At 36.9% G+C, this 21,628-nt stretch overlaps 1 protein-coding gene across 5 annotated transcripts in view; it reads left to right on the forward strand.

The window, feature by feature from the left end:
• KAT6B (lysine acetyltransferase 6B) overlaps positions 1–21,628 on the forward strand; it is a 182,357-nt gene that overhangs the window by 142,107 nt on the left and 18,622 nt on the right. For all 5 annotated transcript variants that reach the window (XM_057506023.1, XM_057506024.1, XM_036928866.2 and 2 more), the window contains 3 exons: positions 862–1,003; positions 4,825–4,986; positions 8,072–8,165. In XM_057506023.1, the coding sequence (XP_057362006.1) occupies positions 862–1,003; positions 4,825–4,986; positions 8,072–8,165 (398 nt within the window). The remainder of the gene's footprint in view (positions 1–861; positions 1,004–4,824; positions 4,987–8,071; positions 8,166–21,628) is intronic.

Consider the following 21,628-nt stretch of genomic DNA (forward strand, 5'->3'; position numbering starts at 1 on the left):
AGAAGTTTGAGTAAAACTTGCATCCAAGTCCAAGATTTGAAATTACTCTTATCTGAGTCTGTATCTAACTTCCCCCCAAACCTTTGTCTCCGTTCTTATACTCCAAAGACCTTAGAAGTGCTTCTAAACATTTTCTTGTAAATACTAGCAATGTATTTCAGTATGAAAGTATATAAGTAAAAAAAAGCTATACTTTTAAAGGTGGAGAAAAAGTCAGCAGGAGAAAGGCACGGGCAGCTAATATTATTCAGTGAGTCTGTGGAATTAGCAGAAACAAGAAGGTCTTTTGACTTGCCTACATTTACTGCTTTGGGCCATATATAATTATGACAATAACTTTAAAGTTACCTCATCCATAACAAGAAATGGAAACGGAATTCTAGGAATTTTCTGCCTTATAAGTACACAGATCATTTTTTAAAATAATTAACTTGTCTCTGGAGTAAAAGATCATTACAGTTATACCACTGACCATATATATATGTACTATTAAAACTATGACATTAAATCTGAAATTTGAAAAATATACATGGTTACCTGATAGGATGTGCCATCCTTATTATTTATTGTTACAGTAGTGATTCCAAATCTGAAAACTTTTATTTCTGTATGGCGTTGCTAAGGAAACAAATTATTTGTCCACAAAATAAAGACAGTTAATATTATTATACTGAAAAATAATGTAAGGTTTGTACATTCTCTTTATTACTGGTTTTCTTTTTACTTTTTTTGAAACTACTTCTTTCAAATACTATTGTACAGCCTTTTTATGACTTAGAGAAAAATTGAACAGTATTTACTATTTTTCCCCTGAATAATATAATCAATCTGATATATTCTTTGGTTTTTAAATTTTAACAGATTACCAAAGCTTTACCTGTGTGAATTCTGTCTTAAATATATGAAAAGTAAAAATATTTTGTTAAGACACTCAAAGAAATGTGGATGGTTTCATCCTCCAGCAAATGAAATTTATCGAAGAAAAGACCTTTCAGTATTTGAGGTAAGCATGTATAAATAAAAAACTCAGCTTTCGAAACCTGGTACGTCTAATTGTTGACTATGTCCTGATTTGTTTCTAGAAGGTGAAAAGTATTTTCAGTTTTGACATTGAAATTCAGACTGCTCTTTAAAATATCTCCATGTTTGCACTGTTTATCTAACCATATTAAGCAACCATTTAGGTTGATGATGAATATGTACTTTATCACATTAACTTTTTTGTCTTCTCCCAAATCCGTGTCTGCACCAGATATATTTACCAGTGAATTTATGATCTCCTCAGCTCTTTGTAAATTCTACTTTCTTTGGCAGAAAAAATTAGCTTTGTTCAGCAGCTCCAGCCAATATCTGGCAGGTGCTCACTCTTCCAGGGAATTGAGCAGCTGTACATATCTCTTCAATATACAACCACCTGTGTTTCCATCCATTTCTTGGCAGGGTGGATAATCCTTTTGGTGAGACCCCAGCAGATGTTAGGACTCCCCCCTATCTGAGTAGATGGCCGCCCCTGGACAACTGTGCTGTTCACAGGAACCCCTGTGGCCATGTGCCTGTTATTATGGGTTCTTGAAGACATTTTGTGTTTTCAGGATTGATGTAGTAGCAGGTCTTTGCCTCTGTGTTGTTTCATTGTTTAATCCTGTTCTGTTGTCAGTTTCAGGGATCCAGGTGAGCTGTCAGTTGTATCTTGAGGATCCCAAGCCTGCCTTCATGTTATTGTCTATTTGTGGGTCTTCTTAATTCCTTCTATGCTCTTCACTCCAGTTGAGCACTTCCATCACCCTGCCTTATTTTCTTCTTTTTTACCCATCTTGGTGCATTGTTTTTGTTCCTGGTTGCACAAAACAAGCCTTCTTTGTGCAACAGACATGATAGTGTCTTTCTCCAAAATACAGGTTTACATTAGGATTCTCTTTTTCTGAGCTGTTTTAGACTAAAATTACTATTCTGCCCCACATTTCTCTTTAGGTCTGTTCTATAATGTCTTGCATTATGTTTAATATAGGGCAAGGTCTTACGTAGGTTTCTCTCGCAGATCAGGCTCCCTCTTCCCTCTCAGACAAGCTTGGCCCCACTGCTTTTTCCCAAGACTGAACAGAGAACACAGGTAGCTCCAGCTGTGTCTTAGGATTTTTTTAACACCTTTTCCCAGTTAATATCAGGGTCTCTGGGCAAGCTTGAAGGAGGAAGGGTATTAATTGCTTAAGATTTGATTATATGTTAATTTTTACTAAACGTTAGGCACAGGGTTTCTCAACCTAGGCACTATTCACATTTGAGGATAATTCTAGATCATTCTCTGGTGTAGTGCATCCTGTACATTGTAGGATATTCAGCAGCATCCCACTAGGTGCCACACCACACCCCCTCCAGTTGTAACAACCAAAAGTGCCTTCAGACAAAGCAAGTGTCCCTCAGGGGGGCAAAATCACCTCCACTGAGGACCACTGGATTTGAGGGAAAGCCGGATGCAGGTTGCTTATTCTTCCTGTTGTTAGTCTTGGGATGCTAGCTAGCCACCTCCAACCAGGTGAGACAACAGCTGTTCTTAGTTGAGGCTCAGCTAATGTCACAAATTCAGCTTTCCTAGTGGTTCCTTCCTTGATGCCTTGGATCCTTTCTTCTAACCAAACTAAAATGAAAATCACCATCTCATTCTTTCCCAAAGGACAAAACACATTGTTGTCTTTGAGTAATTGTTCAATAAATCAGCATGAATCTGCCTGTCGGGTTGAAGCTCCCATAAATCCAGGGAGTCTTCTCAGTAGTAAGAGAATCCATTTTGTTAAGCTGATAAGAATGGTCTGCTGTTTCAGAGCAGGTGCTTTTGGGCCATACAGAGATGAGAGAGAAAAAATCAGAAGCAGATTTGTAAAATTAATTCAGAAAATAATTGAAGGAATTGGGCTGAATAAGTGCCAAGCTCCCTATTCTGGAATCTGAGTTAATACTTAGAGTATAGCATGTTGGACCTAAGTAACATAAAATAAATGAAGATCATCATCACTGATTACTACTTTCCTATCTTTATCCATTGCTCTTGAAAGCATGCCATATTAGACCTTTCACTACTGAGAAGAATTTTGCTTCAACATTGTCATCAGTGTGTTTTTTTGGTTCACGGATACAACATCTCTGTCTTTTCTTTTTGTAACGTACAACCATTTCCTAAAGGGCCATACTGCCAAATACATAAAACCTTCCTTTAATTAAAGGTAGAATTGTGTCCTGTGTGCCTATTGCCCATATTTGATTATGTTGCTATGTGTGGGACCTAGGCTTCATCTAAGGGAAATAGTTGTATGAAGTCTAAAAATAATTTGTGCAATATGAGAATCTGTATCGTCCACCAGAGACTTGAGAATGGTCATGTTCATTGTTAAAGAGCTCTGGATAGCAAATATCCATTTTCACTAAGAAAAATGCTAGGGAAATTCTTGAATTTTCTGTGCTTTCTGTTTTCAACAAGTAACTACATTTGATCAAAGAAACTGGCATTTGTGCCTAGCCTCCTGTCTATAACCATCAGTATCACAGCTTGATTCTTTTATTTTGAAGAGAAGTAGACTGTAATCATGGTACTTATTATAGGTTGAAATTCATCTCACTTTCTCTGAAAATATTCCCAACATAGAAATTTTATCTTTTCCAATTATATTTAAAATGATGCTTGGGATAAAACCAAAATGGAAGCCTCTTTTGCTAATCCACACTTGTGAGGAATCAGAATAATACAGTTCATTTATTTTATTTTTATGTGAAGCCCTTTTGAAACAGTTTAAATTTTAACTTACTTGAGCAGTATTTTTTTTTTTAATTGAAGGGTAATTGACAACAGTATTACATTACATTAGTTTCAGGTGTACAACACAGTGATTCAACATTTATATACATGATAATTCTAGGTACCAGGTATCACCATACCAAGTTGTTACAATATTTTGACTATATTCCTTATGCTATACATTACATCCCGGTTACTTATTTATTTTACAATTTTACAATTGGAAGTGTGTTTTTATATATATATATATATATATATATATATATATGTATTTTGTGAGGGCATCTCTCATATTTATTGATCAAATAGTTGTTAACCACAATAAATTTCTGTATAGGGGGGTCAATACTCAATGCACAATCATTAATCCACCCCAAGCCTAATTTTCGTCAGTCTCCAATCTTCTGATGCATAACGAACAAATTCTTACATGGAGTACAAATTCTTACATAGTGAATAAGTTACATGGTGAACAGTGCAAGGGCAGTCATCACAGAAGCTTTCGGTTTTGTTCATGCATTATGAACTATACACAGTCAGTTCAAATATGAATATTCATTTGATTTTTAAACTTGATTTATATGTGGATACCACATTTCTCTATTATTATTATTTTTAATAAAATTTACTTGAGCAGTATTTTGATCTATTTTCATTTAAGTCAGATTTACTTGGTTCCAAGTAGAGAGAACATACATGCCTGATCATTTTTTTCACTCATAATAAATTGCAAATAAAAATTACTCCTTTGTTAGTGGTTTAGCCTTTCTTCAGGTAGCTTGAAGAGAAATTTAAGCTACTGTAAATTTACCTTAATTTAAGAAAAATGTTGAAATTCCAATTTGCCAAGTGACAGCTGCTTTCTGTTTAACTTTTTACTTGCTTAGTGGAGTGTTTTAATCTCTCAGTTCGGGATTTGAAAATAAAATTATATACTTTCCAAAATACCCTATGAAACAAATATAAAATATATATATATAAATTTTATGTTAAGTGCTATTTTTATGTTAAATAATGTTGTCTGTTTCTCTTGCTAGGTTGATGGGAATATGAGCAAAATTTATTGCCAAAACCTTTGCTTGTTAGCCAAGCTCTTCCTGGACCACAAAACATTATATTATGATGTCGAGCCATTCCTTTTTTATGTCCTTACAAAAAATGATGAAAAGGGCTGTCATCTGGTTGGATACTTCTCTAAGGTAAAACAAGAGCCAGTATGACCTTCATTTTCTTTTTCAAAATGTTTTTGGTAAAGCCCAGTTCTTTCAACAGGGCTTTTTTATGCCTATAATTTGAATAAGTGGCACACATTTCTGAAAAGCTCAGGTTCTTGTTCAGAGCTCATTTTTAAAAAAAGCAAGGACAATAAATATCATGCCTAGGAAGTGTGTAAAGAACCTCAGCACTGTTTGTGGTCTCGACTGTCAGCATCCATATAACGTTGTAATTGCTGCCTTGCAAACCACCTAGCATCTTTGGTTTTCTAAATGTTAAGCCTATTTCTCTTTTCCCTCTAAGTTGTGTCAACATGAAGATTTCAGTGTAATGTAGCATTTAAGAGAGTTCTCATTTCTTCTTGCTGCATTCCCTCTGTGGGTGTCAGTATCTCAGCGAGTTGGAACATTGGCATTTGGACAGTCAAGCTGATATAATGACTGGTTTTACTCTTCATCTCTTATTCTCTGTGCTATTGTTTTAAGGTCTAAAGCAGCTTTACCTTTAAAAAGCCTAACTATCTCCAGCTGTTAACATAGGGAAGCCTTGACATATTTAGCGGATATAGTTTATCTTTTTCACTGGTCCAGAGTGATTCTCACATTCTTCTGTTTGGAGGCTTCTAAGAAACAATAACTCATATGCAGTAAAGCATCACTGAGTTTGGAGATATTTATGACCTTAACTTTTCTTAGGCATCAGCGAAGTAGTTTAATGTGCCAGGGTGGTAATTATAAGACTTCCAGGCAGAAGGTAAATGATATGAACTGTGTATTTTATTTATTTTATATTTTTGCACATTAGATGATGAGTGAATTTTAATGAATCTACCCTTGCATAATGTAAATAGAATGCCTTATAGAAGTGTCATTTTCATGGAAGATCAAAAAATAGAATATATCTGAAGGCCCGTTGCAAACTATAATTTCTTAAGTTTAAGAGTCAACCCAGAGACCATAAACAAAAATAGGAATAAGTGACAGCACTCATGGAAAACAGCCTTAATGTTTTAATCCACATATTTGGTAAGGCTCTCAAATGAAAAAGAAGAAAGTTAATTTGCACATTAAAGGTGTAAAAGATAACAGAATTAACACAAAATAAAACAATAGATAGGAAGTCTATTAGAACTTATAAGACATTTTACCTTGTATATAGGTGTGAAGATCTGTTTCCTCAAAGAGTTAAAAAGAGTAGTGGTTATGATTGTCTTTTTTGTTGAAAAATGGTGTCTCTTAAATGTATCTGAGTTTAAACGTATGGGCTTAATGATGTGTACTGCCCTTGTCCTGCCTTGTTTCAAGTTGGCCCCTGGGTCTGCGGCTGCTGGTGACCATTGTGGTTTGGGTCTCTGTCTCTCTTCCACCGAGAGGGCCCATTTTACTTAGAACAAGCTAAACTTTACTTATTTGATCGCAGTTTCTTTTATAGTATGGCAGCAACTACTGTCATTTCTTACTAGACCTTTGGCAGTGTAGTCAAACAAAAATTAATCTAAACAATGACCATGTTACATGACTAGATGCAAGTTAAATCATATTCCAGAGTGTCAGTTGGAGTGTGAAGGACTGTGGCCCTTTGGGGTTATACTTAAGCCAAATGTTGGAAGTTACAGCTAGAGAATGGGCTAAAATAACCTAGAAAAGTTCAGTGTAAATCATCACATGTGTATGACTTTCCCAGCACATAATAGATGACTTTAAACAGGAAGGAAGAGGGAGCAGTTATTTTATCCACAGATTAGAATTTAACTGTAGTAACATGTGTTAAAGGGTAGAAGGTGGGGAGGGGAAGACCACTCTTGGATTCCAAAATATCCAAAGGTAGAATTAGTTTGGAACAAAGAAAAGAATGGCATCAAGAATTAATCTTTTTAACCCAGAGAACATCTCCTTTTTGGTAGAGGGACCGATTTCATCTAACTTTGCAAAATAGACTAATTATTTGAACTGTTGCCATTGATTTGTGAATATCTAGTGATGGACAATCCAGTTTCTTAGGAAAACTGCCACACATTATTCTTCACCTCAATTCTTAAGAGACTCCGCAGACAGTTACAAATGTGCATAAGTTGGGAGCAAATCTTTTTCACAAAGAAATCTTTAATTCTGCCATATAGGGTTTTTTCCACAGCCATTTCCTGTGATCTTTCACATAGGTTCATTAAAGATCTGGGTGTTCTGAAGTAATTCTTTGACGGGGTTTGTACCATTTGTGGTCAGTCTTATTTGTGGTTTATATTTGGCCAGAGCATTCACAACCTCAAAAGGCTTTTCCATATCTCCTCTGTATAGGTTTTGGCTGCTTCTATGCACTGTGAATAATATATTGCTGCTCTGATGCCACATCCCATGAATATTACAGATTTTCCCTTAACTGTCAGAACTGTTTCCCACCATACTCTTCCCAGTCTTCCTCCTGGTTTCATACTGTTGGTAATAGCTGACCTCCTTTTTTCTTTGGAGGCTTTGGGGTTTCTTGTTGCTCTTGTCTTTTTTTTGTTTTGTTTTGATTTGTTTTTCTGGTTTGAAATGTAGATTATTTCCCTAGCATTTTACTTTGACTTTTTATTCATAAGGGAAATGTATTTGTGCAGATCTACCCACACATACACTATTTTGGTTTCACTGGGGCGTTTGGTCAAAGGCAGAAGACAGACTTCTGTTGCAAGCTCTAAGTTACTTAGCAAGATAGCTGGCTAAGACCTAACTTGCCCAGCTGGGTGACTCTCTGGATCTGTTTTTTTTTTCCATCTCCCAAGTTGTTTAAGCAAGGAAAGCATTTCTTCCATACTGTCTGTGTTCTGTCTCATTTAGTTGATTTCCTTGGATTCTTTATTCATATTTTATGGTACCTACTTTCAAGAGTAAATATGTAATTGAAAGGCATGCCTGAAATTGACAGTTTGTCATTAGCTGATAGTTTGATCAACATAGGATTGTTCTGCTTGATCTTGACCTAACCCTTTGACTCACCTTGGTGGACTGTTATACAGGGACAGTGGCAGTACAGGGAATTGTCCACTTCAGCAGAGCTCTGACATACTTGATCTGTTTCTCCTTCCCTCAGGAAAAGCTTTGCCAGCAGAAGTATAATGTCTCCTGCATAATGATCATGCCCCAGCACCAAAGGCAAGGATTTGGACGGTTTCTCATTGATTTCAGTAAGTGAAGTGCTTTATCTACTTTCATGATCCAGGGATCTGATGGCTGTTAAAGGAAAGAGTAACCCATAAAACTTTATTTAACTTACTTTGTTGTTTTATCAATAGATAATGGGTTTTCTATTTATATTTGCATAGGTTAGAAAAATTTTCCTTAAGTAAAAAATTTACTGCAGCTCACTTACTATACTCTAGGAAATTGAGGCTGGCTCTCTCAGCAGTGTCACTGGCTCACAAAGCCATTACCCTGAATGAACTGGCAGAGTTACGTTCCCTTCTGTGGTGTTCACACTCATTAGCCCCGAGAGGCAATTATTTGCAATTAAAGCTAAAGGAAGTATTATTTAAAAGGATTTTCAGCTTTCTAAAATTTCACCTGTGATGTTATATAGCACAGAGCAGGAATGGGATATTTCTATTAAGGAAAACAATTCTTTAGGTAACCTATCCTTTGAGCCTCTCTAATAGAAATAACTGTCTTGTTTTGTTAATTTCCCTTTTCTATTGTGGAAATTATAATAATGTTTGTATCTAGAGGTTGCCCAAGGAATATTTTTTATACACATTTGTATCTTCTGAGTCTCCTCAATTAAAATCAGAATTATATATGAAAATATATATGGGTTAATATAAAAAAAGATTGGTAGTTTCTTTCTCCTTGTTTATTAACAGATATGTAAATGCAGTGTTAAGGCTACATTTGGAGAATTGATTCAAAATACCCAGAGAACATGAAGGCCAGGTATCCCATGATAATATTTCTAGCCATGTAAAAATTTGTCCGTAAGACCTGCGTGCTTCTTTATTACCAGATGGTAGTTTGTCTGATTTTAAGCTGAAAGGAAAACTTAGGAATTTGCATAATCTTCACAAGATACTTCAAATGCAAAAACCAAAATGTGAATGTGCTCAAGGAAAACCATGAAGCAATATTTTGAGTCTAAATCTATATTAATAGATACTGAAATATTAAAGTCTGGATGTAAAGTAACTTGGTTTGGACTGATTTCTGTAATTCTATTAACATTGAAAGATATTATTATTCTGAATTTTTTTCATTGATTGTTTTTATATTTCAGGTAACGTTTCTAGTTATTAATTCATTGTCTTAGCCTTACCTATTCTCCCCTGATCTAGTTATCCCACAGAAAGCCATCTTACCAGGAGTTCACCATTTTTATTTTACAGAGTCCTAGTTGTAATCAGTTCTAAAGGCAAATACAGCTGTCTTGGTCTGCGTTTTTGTAGTCACCATTCATAAGTTGTTCATAAATATAATTTCTGGTATGCATAGTAGCTACTCAAGCTTTAAACTTTTCATAACATCTGCGTGCCTACAGACTAAGGTAAACTCCTTAGTTCAGTATGCAACACCTAGTTCCAGCCTTTCTTTTAAGCTTGTTCATCTACTAGCCTCATTTTCCTCAAATATTCTGAGCATGTTCCTATACTTCCATTCTTTATCTACACAGTCCCTTCCCTGAAATGACCACCTCCTCTCCCAGCCTCTCTGTTCAGAACCCTATCCATTGCTAAGAGCCAGCTCAAGCACCTCTTCTTTTTTCTTTTTGATCCCAGCTCCTTGGAGTTTCTTCTCATCTCTTCTTGCCTCCATATCTCTGTGGTATTGCAGTTAGACTCAATTCACCCTTTTGTGGTAATTATTGCTGTAAGGATCATACTTCAAACTTACTGTAAACTATTTTCTTTGTATTCTGTAGGGCAGTATACTCGATAATCTGCATTAGATGCATTTCTGTCAATTTAATTGACTCTCTACAGTGATATTGTCACTGCCCTCAATAATTGACTGCCTAAAATTAAAAAGGCACTGGTACCTTACCAGGTAAAAATGCAAGGCTCTAAATACAGTAGCATCTTACTTGTACAGCATGACCTGGTACTGAGGCCTTCTACATAACAGAACAACCCAGGAACAAAGACATTCCCTTCAAATGCTAAATCTTTATGTTAACGCTTTGAATAAAAACTGTATTAGAGTCTACCTGTATTTTTAAAGATGAACCATGAAACACAGTGGAACCTTTTTTGTATAGCTCAGGTCTGTCATTGTGAATGCCATCCATGAGGGTGTGTCCAGGCAGTGCATTGTTGAGGGTATATTTTTAAGTTTTCTCTTCCCTGTACTTTCTATACCCTTGGCATTTTGCCCCTACACTGGAGTGGGTTTAGAATATGGTGAATGATCTGAATAAAATTGAAAGGGGATGGGCGTTATTCTTTCAGAGTGAGGAAACTTTTATAAGGGGAAGAATTTTATAACACTCAAAGAAAATGGGAACTGGTGAAAACCCAGTGAAGTTCAATTTCAAACCAAAAAAATTCCTTTGCTACAAAGGTTTTAAAGAAGATAGAGTAGGCTGCTGAAAAAATTGATAGCATCTCATCCTTTGGAGTTACTTAAAATAATAGTAGATAAATCTCTTTCTCGAACTATTTAGCTCCAGTCTTTTGCAGTGTAAGGAGATAAACCTCATGACCTCGTAATCCTTGTTAACCTCACAGTTCAGAATTCAGAGCAAAACAGGTAACCAGGGTTATGGGTCGTCTTAAGATCTGTTTTTCTAAGGGATCTCTTAATGGTTAGATTTAGTTTATTTTTATTTTCTACATGAGCCTGAAGGTCTTTTGGTCGGGGATGTTATTTTCAGTGATTCAAGTAAAATTGTAAGGCAGCAAAATCTTAATTTTGTCTTTAGTAACTGCTGGTTTAGGAAGCTGAAACAAGGTACTAGCAGGAGGAAGGCTGCGGCTGCCCAGCTGACCCCATGCATACCAGGTCACAGACATGGGTGGTGTAAAATACAAAGAACTGCCAACCCCAAGCTTTGAACACTGTTCTGCAGGACGGTCAGGAGAGGTGGAGTGGTCACCCATGGGACCAAGTGCTGCCCTTGGAATGTGTTGCTGCCTCTCTCTGCCTGGAGCTTGTCAGAGTAGGGCTCCCCAGGAGGTCACTGGCTAGAGTTACTACATGGCACCACCTCCCAGCCTTGTTCATCAACCACCTTGTGGGTTTTGTGACTCTGCTCAAACCTAAGTGGGTAGAGGAAGGAGTGACTGTCATGAGCTAAAGCTGATACCACATTTCTTCCTGTGAGATTTTCCTCTCTCCCTCAGTTAGAAAATGTTAAAGTACCCCATCTCTGTCTACACACACACACACACACACACACACGCACACACACACACACACACACACACACACACACACACACACTTACACACACTTACACACACTTACACCCTTACACCCTTTCAATCCCCACCAGATGGGAGACCTTGTGTGATTCCTGCTTCAGAGCCTCCCAGGAGCCTCCCAGGGCAAGACAAGTAGCTGCTACTGCTGGGTACCGGGGTAATAGAGTCACCCTCCCAGACCATCGCCTGCTCCTGTTCCCAGAGCTGCCCACCAGCTCACTTTTTTTCCCTTTAAATTTGAAGTAATTTCAGACTTAGGGAAAGTTACCAAAATAGTACGAAGAATTCCTAGGTACTCTCCACCCAGATTCCCTAGATGTTAGCTAGCATTTTGTCACGTATGCTTCCTGTTTATCATTCTCAATCTCCTTCCCTCTCTCTCCTGTCTTCCCTCTATCACAGTGATATACATACTTACTTTTCTGAATCACTGAGAATAAATTACAGGCCTGTTACACCTTTACCTCTAAGTATTTCACTGTGTATTTCTAAAAACAAAGATGCTGTATCAAATATAACCATAAAATATCAAAATCAAGAAATTAATGTTGATTCAGTACCTACTATATATAATGTACCCACCTTGTTCAAATTTCAAATTTTGCCAGTTTTCACTAATGCCCCTTCTAGGAAACAAAAACTTTTCCCTAGTCCAGGATCATATGTTGAATTTAGTTACTATGTCTGTTGAGTAATGTGGAATAGTAAGTACCTCAGTCATTTTTATGTGTTGTGATGTTTTTTGTTACCTTGACATTTTTGAAGTATATAGACTACATGTCTTGTGCAGTGTTGCTCAGTTAGGGCTTCTCTAATGTTTCCTCTGATTAGATTGAAGTTACACATTTTTTTGGCAGGAACGCCACAGACGTGATACTGTGTCCTCAGTGCATCTTTCCAAGATCACATGACAAACTATTTGTCCCATTACTGGCCTAAGGTGGTGCCTGCCAGGTTTCTTCATTTAAAGCAACTCTTTTCCCTTTTGCCAGTAAGTAACTGGCAAGAAGATACTGGCAAGAAGATACTTGAGATTATGTAAATATCCCTTTTTCCCACCCAGTTTTCACCTATACTTTTAGCACTGATTTATGATTCTTGTCTAAAGTAGTTATCGCTGTGGTAGTTACCAAATGGTGATTTTTCCAATTCTGTTGTTTCTTCTATTTACCAGTAGATATTTACTCTAAAGAAGAGCTTCCTTTATGAGTTTTAATTAAATAATTGCTTCATTTATCTAATTATTCATTTATTTATATAATTATGGACTCTTGGATTTTTATCTGACTCTGTGGATTATAACTTCTTGATGCCATTATTTATTTTGATGTTCAGATTGTCCCAGATTTATTCTCTGGTAACTGCTTCAAGCAGGCTTCTGTGTCTTTCCAACACATCCCATCCTTTGAACATTTCCTTCCTTTGTGGTACAATGTGATGTTCCACAGTCATCTTCTTCTTTGTTGACCTAGCCCTTGAATCACCCATTTTGCCTAAGGGCCTTAATAATTTACAATGGAAAACAACATAGAAACCAAGATCTGGGCACTTACTTAGGTCTACTTACTGCTACTGGTGTGTCACTGCTTCTAGGACCTCTTGGGGCAGAACTAGGAAAGAATGAGAAACACACACACCGTCATCAGTTCACACTGTAACCTTGCGTTCCAGATCAGCACCACTGCAAGGTTTTATTCTAACCTTCTACATTTCCATATTTGTATCTTTATGGAAGTGAGAAACATGACTTCCATTATGCAAAAGAACAGAATGTGACATTTGGATGGGTTTGTTTATTACAAATTCAGAAAGTGCATATGATGAAATTCAACATTCTTTCTTAATTTCAAATAATCAAACATACCTACTAGAATTATAAGAATTCTCAATATTTTATCAACATTTTCATCTTTGTTTCAGCTTTGGCTTAACCTTGTGGGAGCTACAAAGGGTAGATGACTGTTGGGCCCACAAGTCTTCAAACTTGTATCTGTAGTTTTTTGAGAGTAGTATACAGATAACAAGCTTATAAATTATTAGATAACTGCATATTCAGGCATTTTTTTAAATTAGTGTCTTAATTTATAGTTTAATCATAAAAGTTTGTGAGCAGGTTCAATTCTTGGCTTTCTTTATTCAATATTTAAAAATTTTACCATGTCTCGGGGTTGTCCTTCATGGAACGGAACTCTTAACTAGTAGAAGTCAGAGTGAATGCATTAGGTGCTTACGCCAGGAAATCCCTTTGCTGACCTTTCTGTGATCTTGTATGTGGAGGAATTTCACCTTGGCTTTTGTGAGGAATGTGTAGTATTTAAAGACTGCGTCTGTAATTACTGTGTGCTGTGACAATATGGGTGAAGAATACCCAGTTTTGTGCTTACAACTTAGAAACTTGGTTATGTCTTAAGTGTGGTTGGCAGTGTCCTTTCATTTGTTCTCTTTTCTTAAAAATGGCATGTTTGTGTGCGCACATACACACACACACACACACTCACACCGGGATTTAAGAAAAATAAGGAAACAGTAAACGTTTAAGGAAAGATGCTTCTGGATACAATTTAATACCTAGCTTCCTTAACAGCTTAATTTTCCACACCTTCATTCTTATCCTCTTCTGGTTCCGATAACTCTTAGGTGCCTAGAGAGTCCCAGGCCTATCTTTCCTTTTTAGCCTCTTTGTAACTCTTGGCTGGTTTTGGAGGAAGCACCACCCAGGACAAGAAAGCATCTTGTCTCGAGTTTCCTGCTCCCTATTTCTCTGACCTTCTAGGTCCATCAAGCAGAAATAGAAAGCCACATGTTCCATCTGTACCTGAAAGTGTGATATTCACTCTCTCAAAGAGGAAGCTACTACTTCCATATCTTAGATGCTAGCTGCTGGCTGAACTGTTGCATTGTATGATATCCAAATACAGGAATACATTTCATAGGATTTCAGGTTGCCAACAAGTAACTCCAAATTTAACAGTCTACCTTTAAGAGGCTAAAGAGCTGTCCCTTACAAACTTTTCAAAACAAAATTTAAGTAAAATTTAAGAATTTAGAGTGGTTTCATTCTACTCCAAAAATCTCTTTTTTGGAACAAATTTTTGGTAGAAAGTAGGAGTTTTTATTTTAGGAATTGGTTGGTCGGCTTTGATCTGTCATTTAGTAAACTGTGAAGAACCAAGACTGTATGCAAGCTCCTCTCCGAGGCCAAGTTGAATACAGTTTCAGGGGAAGCACATTCTCCTCGGGAGCTGGGGTCCTGAGAGATCCCACTTCTCCAGTGAGGTTATCTAGGCATCTCTGCACTGTTTTGATTGCCTTAAGGCTGTACCTCCCAACAGGTGACCCAAGAGTGGGTACCGGTAAGCAGAGATAGTACTGCCTGCATCCCCAGGGTGGCCAGAACTCCGGCGCCTGTCTCCTTCCCCCAGCAGCCTTATCCTTTTAACAGAAGTGAGACATGAATTCTGTCTTATCCATGATTTGAGGGGGAGGGTTCAGGTCATGAAATGCTTACTTGGGGTATAAACTCCCTTGGGTAGGCTGCAGGGTAATAATTGCATTTCACTTTCCCCCATTTATAAGCCCCACAAGTCAAGCATTAAAGATGTGTTTGAGGAGCTGTGACAGTGTCTCTTAAGGACATGTTAAATGACAGTCTGACTCCTTGTGAGGAGTTAGGCAAATTGAGTGAGAGAGCTATAAATCTGACATATGGTATTAACTTATATTTAATAGTCTTTAATTTTTTACTAATAGTTTTCTCTTCTTTCATGGCACTGACCATTAAAAAAAATTGCTCTAGGCTGAGCAAGTGCAAAGTCATTTAGAAAGTTGAGTATGTCTTTTATATATTTATTGTTGTCTCTCTCCTTCACCAAAAGTGAGCTTCATGGGATAGACTTTGTTTTCTGCTTCTGTCTTACCTTCTGGAAGAACCTGGCACTTAATAGGTTCTTATTATTTGTTGAACAAATGTTAAATGAATTACCATGTGAAGAGCTCCTTAATGTACTCTCTCCTCACACATGTGATTCTTAGGAAGAATAAATTTTGTTTTATTATAACAGAGTCAATCAGCTATGGTTTACTTACTTCCAGATGATGTCAGGTATGTCCTGCCTTCTTTTGAGGTCTGGTATTTTTTGTTCAAGTGCAGCCTCTATCTTAGCATCATTTAAGTTGCATCACAAAGAAAGTTGTCATTATCTGCTATAAACCTTGGGCAGAGAAATGAGAACTGTGACAAAATTCACATTTACACACAGTTGGTTGAAAGGACATTTAGCTTACTTTTATCAGATCATTCATTGCCTCATTTATTTTGGAAGGAAAATTCCAACTGTGGTCTTCAGAAACTGGTCAAGAAAGCTTCTCTCTTTGCATTACTTCCCCAGCAGCTGTCCTCCTTGAGTGAGCACAGTCAAGGTCATCATCAAAGAATAGTAAATTATGCTTTTGAAATGATGCTTGAACCCTTTACAGTCTTTTCTAAGATAGGACCCCTACTTCCATCTCCACTGTGACACTTGGTGGAAGATAGGATCAGCAGCTGTATCCTCAGACTTTCCCTGGGTTTTGGAAGGCATGTTTTGACCTGTGTAATCAAGTAGTGATACCATATATTTTAATAGGATTCTAGCTTATAATATAATAAGGAAGATGCTATTTTTCCTTATTTTTTCATTATAATATGTTGCACTGAAAGCCTGTGTCATGACTGTTCTATTACATTGGGCTGAAGTACAATGTATTTTAATATGCTAAAGATATCATCAAGATTGGAAATTGAGCTCTTAGAGATTTATTCAGAGGTTGACTGTTACAGAATGCGTTGAAATGAGCCCATGAGCCAGTGCAACTAACGATATATTAATGTCTCTTTTTTTTAACTAAGCTTATCATAAATAAGAGCAAATAAATAGCTCTTATAGAATAGTTTGTATTCATCGCTTCAATGAAAACATTGTAAATATAAAACATACGGGTCTGCAGCTACCATTTTGCCATATATAGCTCATAATTTTTTCAAGCTTTGACATGTAGGTGGATTTTTCTTCTTCTTCCTTTTTTTTTTTTTTAACAAATCTTTTTTTGTCTGTTTGGATTTCTGTGACCAGAATTTGCAGTGAGTTATTTTGAAACCCATTTCTGGGCAAATTCCATTCAGATAATTAGTATGAGAAAAGTTACTCTTCAGCAGTAAATGGAACCTTAATAACACCATCCTGAGGGCTAGGACTTGTTCACCACTGACTTCTAAGCCATGAACACATTGTCATGCACATAGTGGGTATACACAAAAAAGGTGTGTTGAGGATATAAGATGAATAAATGGGTGCCCAGATCTAGTCCGTCCTTTTCTTTGTCACTGGCAACACCTGTTGGATTCACCCAGCCAACTTACAACACTTGGTGCTTTATCTGAGATCTCCTCTAAGGCTTTGTTTTTGTTTTGTTTTGTCTCACTTCTTTATCCCTCCATCCCTTTCTTCAGCAAACATACTTTACATGGACTGTCCAGGGTTGGATTAGGTGATGAGACCATAAGGATGGGTGATTGATCCAGTCTTTGCCCACAGGGTACAGGATTCCTCCAAGCTGCACAGTGCTGTGTGTAAGGGCTGCACGCGGGGCTCTGCCCGGGTAGAGGAGGAAATGCTTCCAACTCTCTCTTCCATGTTCCCAGTTAAGATACATGCAAAGGAAGCATTTTACATCATTAAAATAAGATCAAGAAAGATTTTGTTCTGGTTGGTTGAAATTAGTACTACACCTGGTTTTGGTTTCAAGGGAACTGTCACCTTAAACGTATTTTCCAGCTTGTAGTGCGTGCTATGTTAGAAGGAGAATATTTTAAGGTAATAAAGTTTGATACCATTCTCTCAGGATGTTGTTTCTAAACAGCACATAATTTCAGCTGATTTTAAGGTACTGTTTTTTTTAACATCAGTTTGTTTTGGGTAAAGCAAAAGATTTTCATTTGTTCAGAATTCTATTAGGAAAATACTACGTAGGAATCTGATTTTTTTTCTCCTCCATACATTTGTGATTAACATGTTTTTGCTCTAGTATTAGTGCAACATTTTCACGTTTACCAATCAATGTAAAGACCTCTGTTTTATAATTAATTTATATTGAATCCTGCTTTGGGTCAACATCATAGAGGAGCTCCTTTTTTCAACAAAATTGTTTTAAATCAGTGTTTATAAAGTACTTAAAAATAGTTAAGTGGATTAAAAGTAACTTAGATCTGCATGTAACTTTTTGTCTACCTTGAGAAAAATATGCAGTGTGATTATAGAGGACAGTAAATATAATAATAAGCAGTAGCAATACTGAAACTCATCAAATGTTTAAATGCACATGTTCTTACTGACATTAAAAAACAAATTAAGAAGGTAATAAGAACCAGTTCATTATCTTAAAAGCTAGTAAATAAAACATTTAACCTGCCTCTCTCTCCTATATGATCTATGACACTAGGTAACCAAATAGTAAGGGAAGCATTTTTTTTTTATAAATATATTACAGCTAACAAATGAAATTACATGAAATGATAGAATTGAAATAATGGAATTAAGACATTACCATTTTGCAGTTCTGCCAATGAATTTATGAATCTAAACATTGAACATAAACAGCAGCAAACATTGCTAAAAGGGGGACAGCCAGAAGTTATGTGCCTCCTAATCAAGGAACACACCCTGTAGTTTTACCAAATGATTGAACCCAAGTCTAATGAGGCCTCTGGATCCAGCTGCCATTTTGCGGAACACAGAGCAAAGATGAACAAATTTCATTGTGTTGTGTATTTGCAATTGCAAAATCCAGATTGTGGAAACCCTATAAGTCAAATGGCCCCAGTTCATCAACAGATAAATAATAAGGAAAAGAAAGGGGTGAAAGGAGAAACTCATAGGTTAAAAGAGACTTAAAAAGACATTTATTAATATTATTTTTTTAATGGGCAGAACTATACTGTAGAGCCTGGGGATATTTTGGTGATAAAAGTATAAAGAAACACAAGGGATTCCTATGTAAGTCAGGATAGTGGTTACTTACAAGGGAGCAAGGAGGGTGACTGGGCTGGGGCAAGTGGAAGGTTTGTCAGGGTAATCAGCAAACTTCTTGTTCTTGATACTGGATGATGGCAAAAAGGGTGGTTGCCTTATAATAATCCATTAAGCTATATGGTTGTTCAGTGCAGTTTTCTATATCTGTGTTTTTTTTTTTTTTTTAAGTAATGGCCTTAAAATGGGAAGTCACACCCTATGGTATCTGTTATAGAGCTGAGATTTTCTGACTTTTAAAACTGGAAATGCTTTTGATTTACTGGTGGTATTATATTCGTGATGTTTTTGTTAAAGAGATACAGTGTTTCACCTTTCCTGCTTTAAGATCAAAACAGGAATACACTGGTGTTTGATGTACTGGTATCAACTCCATGTCAGACTTTGTAGGATCATTTTATGTGAAGGAAATGTACTGAAAATTTACTAGAATTATATCTTATCAAGCGTTGGGTCCATTAGAAAGCAGCATTCCTGGAAATCATGCTTCTACTCTTAAACCTAGAGAAACGTAATTGAAGGATTGTGTGTTAACAGAAAGGTGATCAGATAGAGACAGACGAGGAATGACTGTAGAATAGGAGCGGACTGGAGAAAAAGCCCAAAAGCTCTCCAGAAGAGGCGTACATACAGCCTTGGAGCTTTTTTTGTTTTCTTTGTTTCTCTTTCCTTCCTTTTTTACTTTCTTTCCTTTTCTCCTTTTTCCTCCCCTCCCTTCCCCTCCTCTCTTCTCCTTTTTCTTCTTTTCCTCCCTTCTTTTCTTTTTTTACTTTTTTTGATCCACAATGAGAGAAAACAATACTGGCAGACCCTGTGACTACAGAAAATTGCCCTTCCTTCTTCCTAGGATGCTGGGGGTTCAGCAGTTGTAATATTTGGGGCTGATCTTTAGGCACTAGAAACATTGCTTAAAGAAGATAAGAGATAGTAAAGTTAGATTTTAAGAAAGGCAGAGAAGAAGGGCTAGAATGTCTTAAAATAGGCTGGAACAAGTTTCTGATTATTTATTGCCAAACATACTGCCTTCTTAAGAAGATGATTTTCTGTTTATGGATTAGAAGTCCTGCGCTGTCGTTTGCCCAGTGTTGGAGCTTTTCTCCTTGAATTTAAGGAAGTTATGAGATTTTTTTCCCTATCGAAGCAGAAGACACATCTGAGGACTCTTGACAGCCTCTCCCCCTGCCACTTTTCAGCTGCATCCAGTTAAAAACTTGCAGACCATAATGAATGTTTTTACAGAGGAAATAAAAATGAATGACACCAGTGTATTTGTTTTAAATGTTGTTTATTTTACCAAATAATTTAGATAGATCTTTCTTGAGAAAGAAAGAGAAAACAAGTTTCATTAATAATCTGGAGCTTTTCAGGGGATTACTTTGAAATACTTCCCTGCCAACTTTTTCTAAATTAAGCATAAATTTTCTTTGACCTCATCACACATAATTAAATAGCTAGTTAAGGGTTAAAACCCACTGAGAAATGATTCTGTACATCAGTTCCCCATTCTCCAGCAAAATTATACAAGAAGTTTCTTTTGGTTCTCAAGCAGGGTAATTACAAGAGACAGTTACATAATTTACAGTTTCGATCTGCTCGCCCATAATGACACACTCCACCTAGTTGTATATACTCCCATGAATATCTGCGTTGTACTTTGATTTGTAAATGATTGCAGTATGATTGATTGCATGCATGTAGCATATTGAATTGATTCTTTTAAACATGAACTTTAGCCATTAACATGTCTATTTGAGTTCCTGTTATTTACATAGTTTGTGTTCTCCTGTTGAGCAGGTGCATACTAGTTAACAAATTAAACTCCCAGAGCTCTTTTCCTTATTAAGTTTGGAAAATAGAGTGTCTGAATACAACCTAAGTAGAAAAGTGATTAGAACGCAGTAGGCCCTCAATGTTGAACGCACTACTGAACCATTCCAGTCCTTTGTAATCTGAATGGAGATTCTTTGATTAACAGACCACACAGTGTGTGGCTTATGGAGATAACATCAGTACATTGCGGCAAAAGCTTCGCTAGTGTTAATGTTTGTGACTGGCGTCTCAGTAATAAGTACTGCTAGTATTAGGGAGCCGATGTGAATAGAGGACTTTGAGAAAGTTTTCACCTCCTAACTCAAGGAGAAGTAGTTGATGTCTTTTAACACTGATAGTGGTGATAACTTCATATGTTTTTGTTTTTCTAACAGCTAACATCTAACTGTAGCAATTTGGACTTTCAGATTCCTGTAGGATGAGAGGCTAGATACCTGTCAGACACCAAACCCACTAGTCACTAATGGAACCCCTCCTGCGCGAGCCTGCATGTGGGCTGCATGTCTGTCAGGTGGCTCAGCAGTAACCCTGTGCAGACAACCACCACTTATTGCCAGAGGCTTTTTTACCTCAACTCCTGTTTGAAAGCTTATGGGAGACAAATCAAAAAATGTGTGAGAAGAGGTTTTTGATTTCTGTAGACAGTGGAACAGGACTGTTTGTCTAGATGACCAGAGGACAACTAGATCTCGAGTTTCTCTACCTTAACGTTTTTCAGCATGAGTTGATTCATCAGATTGGGTGATGGGCTGTGCTTTGATTTTAGAAAGTTATCTCAAACACTGAAAATTTCCTTTCGAAATATACTTTGAAAACAAAAATGTTAGAGACATTTGTATTGCCACTTTTTTCTTTCTTTGGGCTTGGTGGGAACTTGTGCTTGCTGTGTGAAAACTCATCACCCAGAATTGGAATCACAACATACTTTGTCCTGTTTTTGAAAATTACTGCTGGTGCACATATACACACTGTGTTTTAAGGGGTTGCTGGAGAGCAAACGGAAAGGCAAGTTGCTCTTCTAACCACCCTGCTTCCCTGTTTCCCAAGACTTGGTTCCCAGATCCGTGGCAGTGTCCAAGCTGTAGTAAACTCTCCCACTCCGTCTGCAGTCAGGATTAGACCAGATGACTAGATACTAGAGTGGACTATCTCAGCTGCCCCCACAGAACCTCAGACCTATAAAAGTGGGCAAAAAAAACTCCAGTTTTTGCTTTTAGGAGTTTATTTAAGGAAAAGTTCAATTGTAACATTTTACAACAAGGTTGTAAGTCCATGTAGTCATCTGCTTGCAGCAGTGCTTTAATGGAAGTATTTATTTAATGCAATGTTTAAAATCTTTAACTTTTC

This window comes from Manis pentadactyla, chromosome 8 (assembly GCF_030020395.1).
Source record: "Manis pentadactyla isolate mManPen7 chromosome 8, mManPen7.hap1, whole genome shotgun sequence".
Lineage (NCBI taxonomy): Eukaryota > Metazoa > Chordata > Mammalia > Pholidota > Manidae > Manis > Manis pentadactyla.